This window comes from Porites lutea, chromosome 11 (genome assembly GCF_958299795.1).
Source record: "Porites lutea chromosome 11, jaPorLute2.1, whole genome shotgun sequence".
NCBI lineage: Eukaryota > Metazoa > Cnidaria > Anthozoa > Scleractinia > Poritidae > Porites > Porites lutea.
This window is the reverse complement of record NC_133211.1, coordinates 3,484,850-3,503,432: the sequence shown is the minus strand read 5'-3', so window position 1 is coordinate 3,503,432 and position 18,583 is coordinate 3,484,850. Positions and strand designations below refer to the sequence as shown.

General features: G+C 40.9%; 3 protein-coding genes and 1 pseudogene across 3 annotated transcripts; 3 read left to right on the top strand and 1 right to left on the bottom strand.

Moving 5' to 3' along the window:
- Nucleotides 1-9: 9 nt before the first annotated feature.
- Nucleotides 10-6,276, top strand: LOC140952438 (E3 ubiquitin-protein ligase TRIM56-like). Its single transcript, XM_073401861.1, has 3 exons — nucleotides 10-687; nucleotides 1,108-1,499; nucleotides 6,159-6,276. Exons 1-3 carry the CDS (start codon nucleotides 10-12, stop codon nucleotides 6,274-6,276), a joined length of 1,188 nt encoding a protein of 395 aa, XP_073257962.1.
- Nucleotides 6,277-6,322: 46 nt separating this feature from the next.
- Nucleotides 6,323-8,789, top strand: LOC140951982 (E3 ubiquitin-protein ligase TRIM71-like). Its single transcript, XM_073401367.1, has 2 exons — nucleotides 6,323-6,851; nucleotides 7,456-8,789. The coding sequence occupies exons 1-2, from the start codon at nucleotides 6,381-6,383 to the stop codon at nucleotides 8,191-8,193; spliced, it is 1,209 nt and encodes a 402-aa protein (XP_073257468.1). The 5' UTR covers nucleotides 6,323-6,380; the 3' UTR covers nucleotides 8,194-8,789.
- Nucleotides 8,790-9,267: 478 nt separating this feature from the next.
- On the top strand, nucleotides 9,268-13,642 carry LOC140952437 (E3 ubiquitin-protein ligase TRIM45-like). Its single transcript, XM_073401860.1, has 4 exons — nucleotides 9,268-9,407; nucleotides 9,735-9,837; nucleotides 11,210-11,923; nucleotides 12,097-13,642. Exons 1-4 carry the CDS (start codon nucleotides 9,268-9,270, stop codon nucleotides 12,790-12,792), a joined length of 1,653 nt encoding a protein of 550 aa, XP_073257961.1. The 3' UTR covers nucleotides 12,793-13,642.
- An 814-nt stretch (nucleotides 13,643-14,456) lies between these two features.
- Nucleotides 14,457-17,408, bottom strand: LOC140952435 (uncharacterized; annotated as a pseudogene).
- Nucleotides 17,409-18,583: the final 1,175 nt, after the last annotated feature.

Sequence of the window (18,583 nt, the reverse complement as noted above, 5' to 3'; positions counted from 1 at the left end):
ATCTAGGCAATGGCATCTACGGAACTTGAGTGTCCAGTCTGCCGCGAGAATTTTGATGACGAAGATCTCTGTCCCCGACTGCTGAGTTGTGGTCACACTTTTTGCTCAGGCTGCTTGGAACGCATATTTGTTTACACCATCCGCTGCCCCACATGCAGTCATGTTGACACACCATCAGCTGGAGTGGCGGGATTGAGAAAGAATTATTATTTATTAGGCCTCATTAATTCCGTACCTCATCATGGAGGAGCTGAAGGTTTGCCCATTTGTGAATTTTGCGAAAATAATCATCCTGCGAACTCTTATTGCTTGGACTGTGACGAGGATATGTGCAGGGATGCAGGTAGATTTCACACTCGTAACAAAACAAGTTGTGGCCATCGTATTGTCTCCTTGGAGTCGTCCGCTGTTGAGTGCTCGAAACATAACGAGAAATTCCGTTTATTTGATGTCAAGCGCGATTGTATGATCTGTAGGAGCTGCTTTACCAGTTTCCGGGATCGCCATGTTGTGTCTCTAGCCGAAGCTGGTTCAAAATGTAAAGTGAAATTGGAAGAACTTGCTACTAAAGCCAGATCTAGGGCTGAGTTTATCAAAGCCGTAGAAGCACGTGTAAAGGATGCGAGTCTTGATGCAAAAACTTCCTGTGACAAACAGCGTGATCAAATTGAGGGTGTATTCCAAGAGGTAAGGCTTGATATGTGACTGTGTACATAGTTCATATAGTTACTCCATTTCGCCCTGCCAGACGCCATTTTGAAACTTGAGCTTAGCAGCAAGTACAAAGCTGTGGAACTAACAAAAACGGTGAGCTCACAAGGAGCCAGTGCCCACTTTCATAACACTTTTGTGCTCGAATTCTAGCGTGGGTACTTGAAAAAAGGATGTGTTTACATTAGTATCCAGTGAGTACTGTTCTCAGGCACCGTGCTGGGAACCAAGTCTGAAAGCTGCCTTACTGTTTCCTCGGTCTTTAACATCCATGGTTTCCCCGGCAAAGCTATTTATCATACAACCAGCTAGAAAAGGAACCTGATTCATCTATTTTGTTCTCTCTAGTGGACAGATTTATTGAAGGTCATCTATTTCATACTAATTGTTTTATAGCTTCGTACTGCCATCACTACAAGGGAGGAAATTTTGGTAAATGAGTTGGAACAGTTACAAAAAAGCAAGGAAGCTATCCTCACAGAGCAGCAAGAACGTGTATGCCAATTCCGAAAAGATATAGAAAGTACCGTCAGAGATGTTTTGAAGCGAGTCCAGTCATTAGATAATGCCAATCTGCTCGCCACCAGCTCCGATTTAGAGGCGACGCTCGCTGCCTTGGAAAAGCAACCCCACCCTGTACTTGAACCAGAGGCACAACTGAAACAATTTGTTCCGGTGTTTACATTTGATGACCAGAGATTGCAGTCCGTGCAGGACGCCATTAAAACGTTGGGTACAGTCATTGACCAAGGTGATAAGTCTGAAAGGAGGCGTCTTATATTTCTTAAGTTTGTTATTTTATTCGCCTTTTGTTTATTTATTTATTTTTTGTTTTTTTATTCGCCATATAGTTCTATTTTGATTGCGATCACAATTTGCTTGGCTTATACTTTTATAAATGTTACGCAACACCAGTGAGGTGATTACACAATATGAAAAGAGGAAGGTTAGAGAAAATAAGGTAAAAAAATAACAATGAAAATACAAATAAAAACCCTGAGGGATAAAAGCTGTTAATTTAACGTATAGTCCCCCATGGTGTGAAATAATTAGTTGATGTGCAAACTGAAATGTAGAAGTGTCAGGTTTTAGGCCAAAAAATGCGTTATCTTTTGAGTGGTATCGTCGAGGTATAATATCAAAATTAACAAGTCTATCAGTCAAATTTTACCTGAACTATTTTAACTTTTTCACAATGTCAGAAAAGGAGATTTCCTTGATTTGAGATTTCCCGCAGTGTAACTGCAGAAGGAGCTGTAAAGGTCTTCCTTAATAGCGATTTTTGTTTGAAACAAGTTTCTTTTCACTGAGTGCTAGACTTGCGTAAACGACTTTATTTTCTTTACGCTCACGGGTCTTAAGACCAAATAAGTCTGGCATGATCTAGTTAAAGGCTAGGATCTTTTGGAAAGTTTTTAGTGTAAGGGCACATGTGAGTTTTCAAGAAAATTTAAGGGATTTATTTGAAATTTGTAAATTTCAATAGAGTCTTCGACAGGAAGGAAGTCAGTGCATGGTTTTTTCCTCAGTTCTTTTACACATTGAAATTTCAAGGGAAGAAAGTTGTTTTAATCCTTATTAACGAGTTCCGCCATAAAGGAGGATAAAATGCAGGATAAACTTGATTGGTTTTCATAATATCTTCAAAATTGACTTATCAGACCATATTTCTAGCCGCTCTCGTGTGAAGCTGTTCTTTACTGATAATATTTTCTTGAGGGAGTCAATGACTTTTTAGATTGCCGTATTTTCAAGTTCAAGGTCGACAAATTCTTTCCCGATATGGTTCGATATGTCGAGATATTTGTCAATTTTATCTATGTTAGCTTTGATAGATAGTGCGAGCATAATTTTTGGCATTAATTTGTCATCTTCATTTTCAGAAAAAAGCACTGCTAGCATAATTTGCACTTTTGGCTAGATTTGAAGCAGAAAATTTTCATTTATTGATCATGCAACCAATTTTTTCATAGGAAGTGACCCAGGACTCTTTCCACACGACTCAACGCTTGCGCATAGAAAGCTAGGTTATCCAAGATGGCGCCAGCTTTTGTAGTTGTAAGACTAAGAATTATCCACTCTTGAAGTTTCTAGATGTAAATATGGTAAATGTGCTTGCCATCAACTTCATTGTTGCATAGTTAGTTAGAGGTGTTTTAACCAAATTTGAACTAAGTACAATCATAATTTGACTGATTTCTGAATCTTTTTGCTAAAAACGATTTTAATTTACAAAACTTAGCATAATTATTGGCATAATTTTAGAAATATACGAGCACTGCTAGCAACATATTATGCAACTTTTCCGTGCACAAAGGCTGTAGTCTTAAGTGATCTAATAAAGAAGATAAATCAACGATTTTTAGACCTTGATAAACCGCTATGATCATAGTCGTTTATAAAGAAGGTTTGTTCAATCTTATCGCCTTTGTTGTTCCACAGTAAACTGTAAAAAATTGTCATTTATATATCTCGTCATTAAAACCCTCGTTTATCTCCTACTTGGTGTTAAAATATGTTTGAGGTGAGATGGGTTTTGTCAATTTAAGGTGATCGTCGGAATTCTCAACAGCTTAGAAGATTTCTTATTTTATCCACTTTTCTTTCAATTTTAGTGGGGCAGTCGGGTCAATTAAAATCTAAACACCATGGACTTTGAATCTATTTCATAGCCATTAAAAGTCTTTTCGGGGAAAGTAGTTATTCCTGGTTGCCCACCATAAGGCCCCAGAAATGCAGACGCTCCACTGTTGAGTCCTTTTTCCAAACCTGTGTGCGTTGTGGCCGAATACCTGAACGCTCAAGAACAAATTAGAACTTTTATTTGTTTCCACGAAGACATTACTCTACTTAATTGTAACAGAACTGTGATGTGCCGTCAGTAATATTTATTAAGTGCTACGTAAGTAGATAGATAAGTTTATGGAGATGATTGAGAGTGTTTTCCACTCCTGTTTGGCTTGTAATTCTCAGCATCATCCTAATAAGAAGCAACCGTTAGTGCACGTCTTTGTGGTTACAATGCAGCGACTGGCGCCCTGGGCATTACTGAGCATGTCACTTGAGACCGGCAGGCAAAAAGGAGGGCAATGTTTTTTATGCAAGGGAGCCGAGGGAGTGCTCATACACTTATGCACGCTTATCAGCCTAGCTTAATTACGGAGCTCACAAGCTCCCTACCTCCACCCCCTCGCTGTTTTTTTTGCGCACATCTCTAAGCAGTCCCTCACACGTCGCAATCTGAACTTCTAGAACAGGCTAATTTAGCCGGGAGCTGAGTTTAAAAACAAGGTCAAACAAGACTCTATTGACTGAATTTCAGTTGAACAATATATAGCAATAAACGTTGTAATATCCAACTGAGCAGGGATTCTATTAGACTTGCCTCAAGTCGACCTGTAGTTCTTATCCCGAGCGAAAAAAAAAAGCGAGCGACAAAGTCGCGAGGTCGCCCTTTAAAAAAGCTTAATCAACGCGGGAAAAAAATTTAAAGGACTTTTAGAAAGTCTAATATCCAATATTACACAATTTTGCGTGCAATAATTGTCATCTAGCTCTTGTAAAACAGGTGGCAACCATCACTTCTGCAGCGGATTGGATCTACAAAGCAAGAAGTGTTTCAGCGAGTTCCGTCCGCCCTGTATGTCGAGTCCATTGAGTTATATAATAATGACCGACGAGCTATTTATTGGTCATTTATGAGAGATGTCCACGTTGTTACGGACAATAAGTACATACCACCTTGAGTCTGTCATAAAGAGGTATCTTGCCAGGAGCCCACGTACTGAGACAAGCGATTGCAAATCCCTAAATCAGTCTTTTCTGCAGAGGTGCAGTGTTAACGAACCGATTGCATTAACTCTAAACATACATTTTTTCTCCAACCAGAGTCACTACCAAAAAAATTGCTCATAAATAATCAAGTTTGTCTAGAATATTCAGTTGCTAATATCTCCCCAGATGCACTTGGGTAACCATCCAACTACCATCCCCTCCCCCCCCCAAATGAAATGGTCAGCCCCAGACCCTGTTTGCCAAAAGCGGTTGTGCATCTGTATTGTGCCGACTGTAAGGCGGAAGTGGTGTTGGCAGTAAAATTGTGCTTTTAAAAAGTATTTACAGTCATCATATTTTCCTCTTTGCTTCTCTAAAGGTACGTAAAGCTTACAACTTAGAGAAAGTATAGCTTAAAGCTTAGAATGAGTCTATACTGTGTAGATTCTTAAATTTAGCCATCGCTCGATATATTAATAAGTGACACTTCAGTCTACTGTCGTTGTGTTTATCTTGTAAAACTATTTCACTTCCAGAGTCAAATTTAGGACAAAAAAAGGAGATCAAACTTTTGCATCTGTCGACGAAATCCCGCTATGTGGCCATTTGAATAAGTGTTCAGGTGTACTTGATTTTTTTGCACAAAAATAGAAATTAAATTGAAATTTTTGACGTTAAGTCAGCATGCATTTTGATTACTTCAAGTAGGGGAACTTTTCGCGATGTACTGTCCCAGATAATTTCAGTAGATCGTCTCGTGTTACGGATCGATCAATAACCTGGTCTGTTTTCACCGTAGTACTTTCATCTTGATTAGATTGGCCTAAATCCGCACAGTGGTGAATATTTACCTTTCCGCTTCGCCAGACGAAGTAAATATCCACCTCTTTCACCGAGAAGGAGGTGAATCAGAATAATCGTTTTAATATATACCACACAAACTGAATAAGTAGTGCATCACGCAAAAATTGTTTCAGTTTTGTCGATTGTGGGCAAATTTTAAAATCTCGCTCGCCGCGCAATGCATCCTACCGCTCACAAAGTTAATTGGTAACGAAGTCCGACTAGGATTTGAATTTACTGACTGACGTAACGCAAGGAACGACTTTAAACGCTTGGCGATCTTGAGAAGTAAAATTCCATCGTTTTTGGGTCTGACACTGGAAGCAGCGAAAAAATTGCAGTCCAAGTCTTGTGTTTCACTTATTTGGCTGCTCGGAGGTGTATCATAGCCAATCAGGGGGCACAGAAAGCACCATTCACTTGTATAGAATATGCTAATAGTGTAATAATATTACTGAGTATGCGTCACAACGATGGCTGCATTTTCTCTGCCGTATACTTACAAACTACCCGTTTAATTTATCTTTAACTATGATACAATCCCAACATTATGGGTGGATTATGTTGGGCTTGCGGTATTCTCGTCCCCAGAGCCATTCGACATAATTTGTAACTAGCCTCGTGACCAAGAAACGACAGGCTCTGGGGACGAGAATAAGCCTGCGGTAACTTCGGTACCAGAAATGTTTTCTCGCGCATGCGTGACTGGATGCTTTGGGCCGTCGGCCGAAGGCCGAACCAACGATCGGCAATTCTAGCTTGAACGAAAAAGTGTAACTTTACTTTTGTCTATATTATTCAGTTTCAAAGATTTCCTTTTATTTTTTCAGACCACAATGGCATCTGCTGAAGTACCTGAATGTCCTATCTGTCGTGAGCTTTATGATCATGAAAATCTTTTCCCTCGGCTACTCAGTTGCGGTCACACCTTCTGTTCCAGCTGCCTAGAGAAGTTACTCAAGAATAATTCCATTTCTTGCCCAGACTGTAGAAAAACAGCGTCGGTTCCCTGTGGTGTCGCAGGACTGACTAAAAATTATGCATTATTAAAAATGGGTTGCACCACACCCCAATACGTAGAAGGCTTGCATAACTGCGAAGCGTGTGATGTCAAGCATCCTGCAACCTCTTGGTGCCTGGACTGCGATTATGATATGTGCACGACTGCAACTCGCTTTCACACTCGTAGCAAAGCGAGTTGTGATCACAAAGTTGTTTCCTTGGAGCAGTTGGCTGTGTCTGTTGTCTGCTCGAAACATAACGAGCAATTCCGCCTATTCGATGAAGAATGCAATCACATGGTCTGTAGGAGTTGTGTTACTCTGATGCATAGGAACCACAGTCTTCTATCTTTAGCTGAAGTTGGTTCAAAGTATAAACAGGAGATGGAAGCACTTGCAGCTCAAGCCAGCGCTCGAGCAGAGGTGATTAAAGATGCAGAAAATCGAGTGATGAATGCGAGTAGTGACATGGAAAAAGCTTACGAAGAACAGCGTGCTGAAATTCAAAGCGTGTTTAAAAAGGTGAGTTTGTCTTTGTTTCATGTGAACGTTTTATTATTTATTTTTATGTAATATGAATCAGTCAATTAGATAACAGTCAGTTGATATGGAGGATCTTAACTCAAGCGTTGAGAGTCTAAAGCGCCACAAAGTCTTACCACTCCTTGACCCAACTAATTTACTTATCCACCTGCATAATTATTGATCGTTTCTCAGTCACTCTAGTATTAACTATCAACTATTAACTATCTTCAATTGCCTACCGCTTATAAGCGGAATCCCCACCTGCAATTCTACCCATCGGTCCATTTAACGGTCATAAAAAGTACATCCAATAATAAGAAAGCCCCCCCCCCCCTGGATGTAAGCCTCACTCTAGCTGACTTTGAAATGAATTCGATTATATATATTATGGCGTTTTGAAGCTTAATTAAAAATCAGTAAAATGCAAAACGTATTTTAATCATCACTGCTAGAGCTTGTTTGCTCCCTCATAAGCCCTCCTATAGCCCCTTACGAAGATGGATAAGCTCAGGGGTTTACGGTATTTAAACTGAAAAATTTTTTCGAACAGGTCCACCTTTTTGTTGTCTTTTATTTATTCCTTGTATTTGATTTGTTATAGTTTCATGACGCAATAACGACCAGAGAACAAGATTTGATAAATGAGTTGGAAAAGCTACATCGCAAAAAGGCAGCCATCCTTACAGAGCAACGAGCCCTCTTGGCTAATTGTCAAGACTGCATAAAGGCTACCGTTCAAAGCGTTTTATCGACAATCCAATCCTCTGATAATGCTAATATCCTTTACGTCAAATCCGCCATAGAGTCTACACTCGAAGCCGCCACCAAAAACCAATATCTATTGCTTGAGCCAGAAGCCCAGTTTGTACCAGAATTTACCCGCTGTGAAAAAAGTAGACTACAGCGAGTGGTAATTGCACTCAATAATTTGGGTGTAGTCGTGGACAAATCTACCTGTGCAGAAACAACCACTGCTGCTGGTTCGGGTCTTGAGCGAGCAAATCCGGGGGAGGTGGCGTCTTTCACTATCACTGCTCATGATGCTCAAAGGCTCGCGCGTGCCGTGGGTGGCGACACTTTTGCAGTGGAGCTTAAACAAAACGAATCTGACGAATCAGAAGATAAAGTTACCACTGATGTTCAGGACAAAAGAGATGGAAATTATTTGGTAACTTACACTATCCCTGGAAGTGCTAAGCGGGTTGATTACACATTGAGCGTGCGTTTACGAGGTGCTCACATTCAAGGCAGCCCTTTCACTGTACACATGGCATCATCACTACACCGCAAGACTTACAAAGTGTTGTCCGATGTAGCCAGTAAAATAACTCAACGTTAGTTTGAGCATTCGACTTCTGTGCGTCAATTCAGTTTGTTTACGAAAGCTTGAGTTCCCAAATCCTAAGTTTTGTCGAACTGAGAAGCTTGTTAGTGTTTTTTTACATTACTGCTTACAGGGACTTACAGACACTTAATCTGTACTTTAAAAAGAAAAAAAAAGTAAATCTATACATAAAACAAGGAACTCAATCTAGAACAAGGAACTCAATCTAAACTTAAAAAACTTAAATAATTAATTATTAACCAATGCGCACGATGCATTAGTGTTAGTAACGTCGCTTCCTTTTTTTCACTTTTAATTCTCTCCCTTCTGTTGAAAATTCACTATTACTCATTCGTAGACGAAAAATGTTTCTCAAAACTCTCTTAAAACGTGGAATTTTGTGCTTAGCAATAGTTTTTCAGATCTGCCAGCAACGTTCGCTTTTTTTTCAGTTTCTTAGCTGTACCACAGGCTTATTTCGCACAATCGCCTCATCTGGGAATGTCCTGAAAAATATTTGCGCTTCCCAACCTGTTCATAAAAGAACAGTATATAGTGACCGTCAAAAGCGCCAGGAGCAGAGGACATGACGGCACTATTGGAGATTTCTGACAATTTAACAGTAGTTGAGAACCTGCTTTTCCTTTAGCTAATAAAGAAGATTGCGATGAGCTTTTTACATTGAGGTCATGTCGAGCTATGTCGGCATGTAGCCTTACTTTTTTATAAGGGGCCAACCATTTGTCTTTTGAGGGACGGGGGCGGGGGGGGGGGGGGGTATGGGTGATTTTAGAAAAAATATCCTGCAGACTGATTTCGAACGAGAAAAAAAGTGAAAAATGTACCTGGGGAAACGTTCCTGCACTGAAAAAAATATCTATATGCTAAAAAAAAATCCTTAAACGGTTGTATGTCGGGGAAAAAATTCTATCTCGAGAGGTTTGAGAAAAGAATTCTAATCCAAACCAAATCACCCAACCCCCCTATCCCACCCCCTCAAAAGCCAATTAGTCGGCCCCAAAGGAAGCAAACTATCTGTACTGGTACCCAGGAGGTGTTCACACCAAAAACCCCGTGCGGACCTGGGCCATGGTCAAAAGATTCCCTACCATCCCCTCACATGCAGAAGTAAAATGTTTGTTTTACGACGAGCATAGTTCTCGTCAAGACAGTGATGTGGTGAAAGAAGTTCTTCCACTCGCTTTATTGAGTTGTTTGCGTCACTTAAGGTAGGTACAAGTTACAACTTTTTTAATAAGAATATGTCAAGCAAAGCAAGGGTTATTTTAAGGTAACAGAATAGGCAAATTCAATCAAATTCATAATCACTCAGCCTGATGGTTCGGGAACGTTTGAACTCTTTCAATCTCACAGAGAGTCAATTAAGAGGACATTATAAATCGTTTAATACTATTTCGCCCAAATAGTTTATATGAACAGATTCGACACAGTATGCAGAATAAATGCATGGCGCTACCGCATAAATCTTACCCTTGTTGTTTTATCATTCAAACGTAAGCTTTTCCCTGCGCGCTCCCTTCCTTTTTCTTTTCCAGGTCTATTTGTGGGCATATAAATTTATCTGGGAGTGTTGTTGGTCCTAGGAAACATATTGACTTAAATTCTTCTCTTAAGACATCTCAGTCTCTCTTGCTTAAGGTATGTATGGCTTGCTTCTTGCAAAAAATCCACTGATAGCTCGCACAACAATAGCTGCGGTCATGTATGGCCTGTTACACTACTCTAAATCCGAAAATCCTGCCATGGCTCATTTGCGTCTGAATTTCTCCCTCCCCTTTCTCAGACATGACATGTCCTTAAACACCTAAACCTGATCTAACATAAGGCCGTGAAACGAAATCTTTTCAGCTATTGAACATCACTGCTTTTTAGCACATGATGACGAAATGTTGAATATTGGGTCATTTCTATTTCTGGCACTCTCCATCAATCTTAGCAGTGAAAATGGATTTGGTGATTGAGTATAAAATTCAATTGCTAAATTACCACGATGTCTTGGAAGATATATACCTTGGTTTTCCATCATCTGGCAGCGGGTCCTGGTAGAGTATTACCCAGAAAATGATCGAAATATCGCTGGCCGTTTGCATAGTCAAGCGTTCAATTCGCTCAGATTGACCTAAATCCGTGCTTGAGTCTTTGAATTTGATTGATGAGAAGTCATATTCATTTTAAGGAAATCGGCATAAAAACATCTTTCTTTAAAATGTTTAATAAATTTTTAGGTAAACTGAATTTGCTGTGCACTCAATCATTAACATGCATTTACAGCAAACAAAACTCTTCATAGGTAAATAATTGTGACTACCGATCTTGTGCGCACTGACTGTGACTTTGCCATGAGTCAGCATGTTATTTTGAACCGGCCTTTTGATAGTGAAATGAATTTACGCAGTTTTTCTATTTTGACGGACTGAACTCCTAAGAAGTTTTAACCAAGAATTAAGATGCCTTTTTTTGTAACAACGTTTTTATTTGTAGAAATCACATAACGTTACACTTTAGGTTGCAACAACACGAAACCGAAACTCCATAGAGGGGCTATTCCCCTGAATCAATGAAGTGATAAAGTTATTTAAAAAAACAAAGAGCTATGTGCAATAAGTATTTGCGACGAAGTGATGATTATACTGTGTCTAGACAATACTTGAGTCATCGGAGCAAATAAGTTACCCCTGGTTTGCTAAATTTTTATATACCGGTATTAGTCAAGACCTACTGAAGTTGTTAACTATGTAACAGCAATTCTTACTCATGAGCTTATGGTACCTGCGTTTCTACTTGGTCATCCGAGCCACGCGAAGGTCCGGCTATTTTTTTGCGGTGCGGGGCAAAGAAAGTACCTTCAGTTCTCAAAGCGCTGAGTATTGGTCCGGCCCCGGAGATCACCCCAACCGACCAAGCTTATCAACGCTTGCAAAAAAAATGCCATGATTGTTGACTTCAGGATTACTTAGTTAGCCTGACTGTGCAGAGATTTACTTTCAATATGTTTTCCTTTTTATTTCAGACAATGGCATCTGCAGAAGTACTTCTGCAGTGTTCAGTCTGTTTCAACCCTTTTGATGATCAAAACATTTGCCCTCGTAACCTGAGTTGTGGTCACAGCTTTTGTACGAGCTGCCTAGAGCGGTTACCGGCTGCAGATAACAAAATTCGGTGCCCCACCTGCAGAGTTGAAGTTAACGTACCTCAAGCTGGAGTAGCAGGGCTACCAAAGAACTTTGCGTTGTTGGACATAATTAATGCAAATGTCACACCCCAGAATAATGGAGATGAAAGTTCATACATCTGCGAATTCTGTGAAGATAAGCATCCCGCAAGCCTTTGCTGCTTGAATTGCAAAAAAGACTTGTGCAAGCGTGCAGCTCGCTTTCACGCTGACAGCAGAGAAAGTAGTGCTCACCACGTTGTTTCCTTGGAACCACGGGCTGTAAATAATTTGTGTCCAGATCATAAAGAGCCTTTCCATGTATTCGACAAAGCCTGTAATCATATGGTTTGCAAGAGATGCATCACGCTAAATCACAGCGGCCACGATTGTTTATCTTTAGCTGATGAAGCCTCTGAGGCCAGTCAAGAGATGCAGGCACATGCAAATGAAATAATTTGTGCTACCACCGGGCAAATTAAAGATGCAGAATCTCAAGTCACGAAGGCGAGTCTTGACATAGAAAAAAATTGCCAGGAACAGGGTGCCATAATTCAAAGCGTATTCAAAGAAGTGAGTTTCACTTTGATTTACATGAAATACTTTTTTTGTACGACATTGTTATTTTCCTTACGACGGCTACCAAAAACCGGAACTCAAAAGTAAACTTTTTATTTTTTTACTTACCTTTTTCTATCCGTTTTTTTACTGGGATTTCAATTTTTTGACATGTTATTTTTTTATAGCTTCATGACGCAATTACTGAAAGAGAGCAAGTTCTGATGAACGAGTTAAACCAGCTACAAAAAGCGAAGACAGGCATCCTCACAGATCAGCAAGGGCAAATGCGTAAATTTCTAAAAAACATAGAGGAAAACGTAGAAGCAGTTTTGCTTACCATCAAGGGGTCGGGTAATGCCAAGCTTCTCCACTCCAGGTCTTTTTTAGAGTCAGTGCTCCGAAAGATAGAAAACGAATCAATGGTGCTTGTGCCAGAGGCGGAATGTGTACCAGAGTTCTTGTTTGATCCCAGGGAATTACAAGAAGCGCTTGATAAGGCAGGTGTTGTTTATGACAAATCTACATGTGCAGAAACCATCTACGTACATGGCACGGGATTAACCACTGCGTACTTGGGAGAAGAGGCGTCCTTCTTTATCCTTGCTCGCGACGCCCAACAACGTAAACGCGAGCTGGGTGGCGACTTTTTCAAGGTAGAGCTTAAGAACGACTTTGAAGAGAAGATGGTTGACGCAAATGTGAAAGACTTTAATAACGGTAATTACTTGGTAAGTTATACTGTCCCTTCAGATTTCAATCCAGGCAAGTACAGGTTGTCAGTGCGCTTGCGTGGTGCCCACATAAAAGATAGCCCGTTTACTGTACGTGTTGCGTCTTCTTTTGGAAAAGCGATTGATAATATCCGCCAGTATTTAAAGTAATTAGTGATAAGTAAAAATAGCAGTAAGCAAAAAAGACTTTTTTATAGGTTTATCATCCGTTTACAAGATCTCCATGCTAATCTACTCTCCAAGCGTAAGCCTTGGCCAAGATAGGTCATGTGCAGTAAAAGATGTCTCTAAAGAGCTACAGTAACTTCTGTGATTGTTTTCTGAGAGATATACCTCACCTCCTGCTAATTTCCCCTGTATTTTTGAATAATATTTAAGAGGAATTAAACTAAAATATCTATTAGCACTGTTACAGTTGAAAGACGAATTAACAGTTAGACTATGAGGTCGAGTTTTCTGTTGGTGGATAGGGAGCTAAGGAAACAACGACGGTGACGACGACGGCAACGAGGACGTCATTTAAAAAGTGAATTCGCGCTTCTTCAAACTTCATCGTGCTCATTCCATCTCGTTTAAATCTTTAAATGTTGGAAACTTTTTCTGGAAAAGAATTCTATCGAGTTTGCGCAGTGATGGCAAAGAAATGTACAAAAAAACGTAATACACTTACAAGGTTGTTGTTTTGCCAATCTAGGCAAATCTAAGGCTATTCACCCTATTGCTTCTTTGACGTTCTCGTTGCCGTCACCGTCGTCTTTGCTTTAAGTTACCTAATTACAATGAGGCGCTATACCCAGTTGACTATTTCACTCCTAGAATGCAACTCGAACTTACCCTGTGAGCAGAGGTTTGTCTCTTGCATGGCTTTTAGCGTTTGCGGAGTCGTTCGCACTTGGCTTGTCTGTCGCGTAGACGCGACAGACAAGCCACGCGAATGACTTCATAACCGTTAAAAGCCATTCAAAAAAGAAACCTCTGCTCGCAAGGTTAGTCGAACTCGTAGTTCTCGTCCCGGGGGGGTGCTCAACAAATGTTTATACGGGGAGGTTCCGACCCGAGGTCCAACCTCTTACCCATTTATATACCACTTTTCACGAAAACGGTACCCCGTTCGTATATCTTCTATCGCCGGACAAATGGTACCCCTTTCAAATACCTTTTTTAAACTTTGTATCACTTTTAACTGCTGTAAATGCACTGTCATTTAAATACGAATCAATCCCAAAATTTAGAACATTTTCTCGACTTTTTAAAGCCATAAAATTCATCTGTCAGCCCTTTTGGGCCCTTTTATAGGCCCAAATGACAGATTTCCCTACCGTTTCATATACTTCAACTTATAGTGAAATCCCTACCCTTTCATATACTTGAAGCCTGAAAAAGGTACCCCTTTCGGGCGGAGCCTACTCGTATAGGACATCATAGGCAGTACCCTCGCCCGGGCTTCTCGTAGTTGTAGCTAATTGTTTGAGTAGAATACCAAAATTAAACGAGGCTTACCTGTAAGGTGAAGTTTGATTTGGGTTCTGTGAGTCATTGGTCGGGAGCGAAGGAGTCATGTGAGAAAGCGCACGAGCCCGGGAAGATCAGTCTTTAACAGATGTGAGCACTTACACCCAAGCATGGGTGGGTGAATAACACATGGGTGGGCACATGACTCCTTCGCTCCCGACCAATGACTCACAGAACCCAAATCAAACTTCACCTTACAGGTAAGCCTCGTTTAATTTTGGTATTCTGTTTCGTCATTGGTCATTGGTCGCTGCGGAGTCACGTGAGATTTTAAAGCAGTGTGAGTGCGAACTCAAATAAACAGCAATGATTTATATCAACATGAATCTGCTTTAATAATATGCTCTCTTAGCCATCAAAACATACAACCGTAAGAAACTATCTTAGTTGTCCCCACATACAGCTTTAAGGAGTTCAGCCCCAAAATTCTCTCGAGGGGCCACTGGTTTGTCATAAAACTTTGTAAATGTGGACTCCTGGGACCACCCAGCACTTTTCATAATTGTGGCAATAGAAATGTTGTTCCCCTTTGCTGCAGAAGTAGATGCTGATCTGGTGCTGTGTGCACTGTACTTTGAAGTGTCAATTCCAGCATCAACCAATGTAGTCTTAATCCACCGGCTTACTGTATCAGGGGAAACAGCTTTGTGAGGCTTAGTGTAACTAATAAAAAGCTGCTTCACATCACCCCGAAGAATATCTGTACGCTTCAGATATTGCTGAAGATGCTTTACAATACAAAGACTAACATCTGGTGCATAGGCCTGAAACTCAATACAAGCTAAATGTTTACCAGGTCTCAAAGTTTTTAACAATGAGTTAATGGAAAACACACACTTATCAGCACTTATTGATAATGAAATTGATCAATTGATAATGTGTGCAGAGTCTGGCGACGCTGTCCTGAAAGCAATGCCATCAACATAACCACTTTCAAAGTCAAGTTCTTCAGACTAAGTTTCTCAGGTGGGCCTAGTTTAGCTAGATAGGCTAATACCACCGTCACATCCCAAGTTTCTTGATACCTTGGTAGAGAGGGTCTGCATTCGAAGATTCCCTTGATGAAACGACAGACTAAGGGATGCTGTCCAAAAGTGTAATGCTCTGATGTAAAACAAACAGTAGATAAAGCACACCGGGCTGTATTGAGAGCACTATATCCAATCCCCGTTTGGTAGAGTTCTGCCAGGAAATTAATCCCATGTTCTATAGTGGCTGAAAAGGGATTAATCTGCCTTTGACTACAGTACTGTTCCCATTTAGCGATGAATGGTTTATATTGTTGTTTAGTGCCCTTTCTCCAGGACTGCAGGATGAGTGAGGTAGCTGATTCCGAAAGGCCTCTGCCTTCAAGTGATTTCCGGACAAGTGGCAGATCAGCAGGGTGAGTTTCTGGTGTAGTGGATGCACCAATTCTGGCTGTTGAGGTAGAAATAAGGTGTGGGAAGCACAAGGGGTTTCTGAACCAGCAGTCTCATTACCGATGGCCACCATGGCTGAGTCGGCCAGCATGGCACAACCAACAGTCCTGTGGCCTCCTCTGCTTGGACTTTCTGTAACACTTTTGGGATGATACTAAAAGGAGGAAAAGCATAAAAAATGTAAGGTTTCCAAGAGATTGAAAAGGCATTAATAGCAATTGCTTCAGGATCAGGTTGGTAGGCGACAAATGGCCTTAACTGGTAATTAAGCCGAGAGGCAAATAGGTCAATCTGAGGCTCAACATGAAGTTTCCTAACAGCCTCGTGGAAAATTCCTCTGTCTAAGGTCCATTCAGTTTCTTTCCTAGATTTCCTGGACTCTTCATCAGCTAGAGTATTCTCTTTACCCGGGATATGACTGGTGGTTAACCACATGTTATTGTCAAGGCACCATTCCCAGAGCGTACGGGTTAAATCATTTCGCTTTTTGGAATGGCTTGTGCCCATTTTACCTAAATCTGACACAGCAGTCATGTTATCAATTCGCACAAGGACATGCTTCCCTGATAGTTCTTTATGAAATGCTTTGAGAGAAAACAACACTGCAAGCATTTCAAGATAATTAATGTGATTAGAAGCTTCTTCAGGGGTCCAATGCGCCCCAATCTTGACATTATTGAGTACTCCTCCCCAGCCTCCTTTACTTGCATCTGTGTATAAAGTGATCTCTGGCTGAGGAAGGCTTATAGGGTTATGCAGTGACCTTGGTGAGTTTAGCCACCACTGCAAATCACTGCGAGACAACTCAGATAGTTGCATAAATGCATCAAAGTTACCCTTGTTTAAGCGCAAGGCCTCTGTTTTGTCCATGTCCAGTGACCTAAAATGCAAGGGTCCCAGCTGTGCTGCCGGAAAATTTGATATGAGCAACCCAAGAGTGGATGCCACCTCTCTTATTGTGGGGTGTGGACACTGCAACAGGCCTTGACAGGTATGAATTATCTTCTTGATCTTCTCAGAAGTTGGATAGACTGTCATTGTAATTGAGTCTATAATAAAGCCCATAAAGGTGATTCGCTGTTGCGGAACAAAGGATGATTTTTCAGGGTGTACAGTAAACCCAAGGGAATCAAATAAGTTGACAGTATCCCAAACATTTCTTTCACAGTCATCATAGTCGTCACCCTGGAGATATGAGTCATCAATATGACTTGCTGAAAGGTGACCCAGCTGTCTTAAATGTGAATAAACTGGCTTTAATAATTTAGTAAACTTCCTGGGGCAAAATGCCAATCCATTTGGAAAGCAAACATACTTATACAGTTTTCCTCGCCACTGAAACTTCAGGTATTTTTGGTCTGCAGTGGCGATAGGTACAGAATAATAAGCATCCTTTAAGTCTATTGATGCCATAAAGCACCCAGGTTTAACCATATGTAAAACAGTATTAAGTGAGTCCATTTTAAAATGGTGATATTGCACATGAGTGTTTAGGCACTTGAGATTTAAAATAACTCTGAAGGAGCCATCCTTTTTGGCCCTAGTGAAAATAGGAGAGATATATTCCCCTTCTTCGTGACTACTTGGGGTAAGAACACCTTTAGCAAGTAGTTTAGCTATTTCGGTATCAATGACATACTCTTCATCCAAATCAAGGATTTTCTTCTCTTTGGGAACAACTCTTTGATAAGGAGTCCTAGTAAATTCAATTGGCTGGCCTAATATCATTTGCAATATCTCAGGGTCTGAGGTTAAGGCCTGCCACTGATTATAATATTCTCTCAGCCCCCCTGCTTTAAAGCAGTGAACTTTGTGCTCAAGATACTGCAACATATTTACCTTATCTGTAGGAATATCAGATCGTTTCACTGGCTGGACTTCTTCGCGGTTTCCCGTGGTTTGTAGAAATTGTTGTGTGGCCGGTAAGACCGGCCCCTCTTCCCTAAAAAAGGCTTTCCACTAGAGTGAGAAGATTTGCCCTTCCAGCCTTCGCTGTGGTTTCGATAAGATGACTTGGCAGTGGTCGTATGACCAATTTTGTTGGTTGCTTTGATGTTGTTAAGCTGAGAGTGCAACTCATCGCCAAATAACAAGCCCGTGATGGGTACTTGAGAGCCACACAACGCGGAATATTCGGCATTTAAGTTTGGTTTGATAGCGTCGCGTCGACGGTAAGACAGCTCAATGTTTACATGGCCTAACAATGCCAGAGCGTCAGCGTTATATGTGACTAATTTCCCCAATTTCTCAGTGAGAGCCAACGCTGAAGTCTTCTCAGGATCTGCACGGATGGCCAGCAGTGTGTCAGTCGCTTTAGCGACAGCACTACCGACTTTGACAAGTACTTTCTGCATGTTTGCAAGACGTAAATCCGCGCTCTTGGTCCCGTGCTTCAGCTTATTCCATATCTCGGGGTTGACCTTTGGCACAGTTAATTTCTCACAATTATCGGGTCGATTATATTTCGCCAATTTTTCTTTTAATTTGGCTTCCTCCAACTTAGAGCCCCATCGCTTATTGACGATATCCGCCAATTTCTGAGCGACTTTCGGGTCAGTTTGCTCGTCCGACTCAAAGTCTTGAGCAATTTTCGGCAGCCATACGGCGATTTTCTCGGTGTTCGCTCAACACTGAGCGAGCAAAACAACAAACGTCCGACCTTCCCGAAGGATCGCACACAACTGATCTTCCCGGGCTCGTGCGCTTTCTCACGTGACTCCGTAGCGACCAATGACCAATGACGAAACAGAAACCATCTAGCCAGCCACATTTGGATTCTACACAAAGTTTTGATGAAAACGTGTAAAAAAGCCTTTGTTTACACAACGTAAATTCACGAAAACGTCGTTTATATTTGGGACCCAAAGTCCGGTATTTCTGTCGATGAGAATCCTCATTGACTAAGCACCTTGTCTAACCTTGGTAATTTGTCACAAAGAACCACTAAAAGTTGTACGTTTTACCGTAAAATGTTCATTCCCTATTTTGTTACCGCTTTAGTTTTTTTT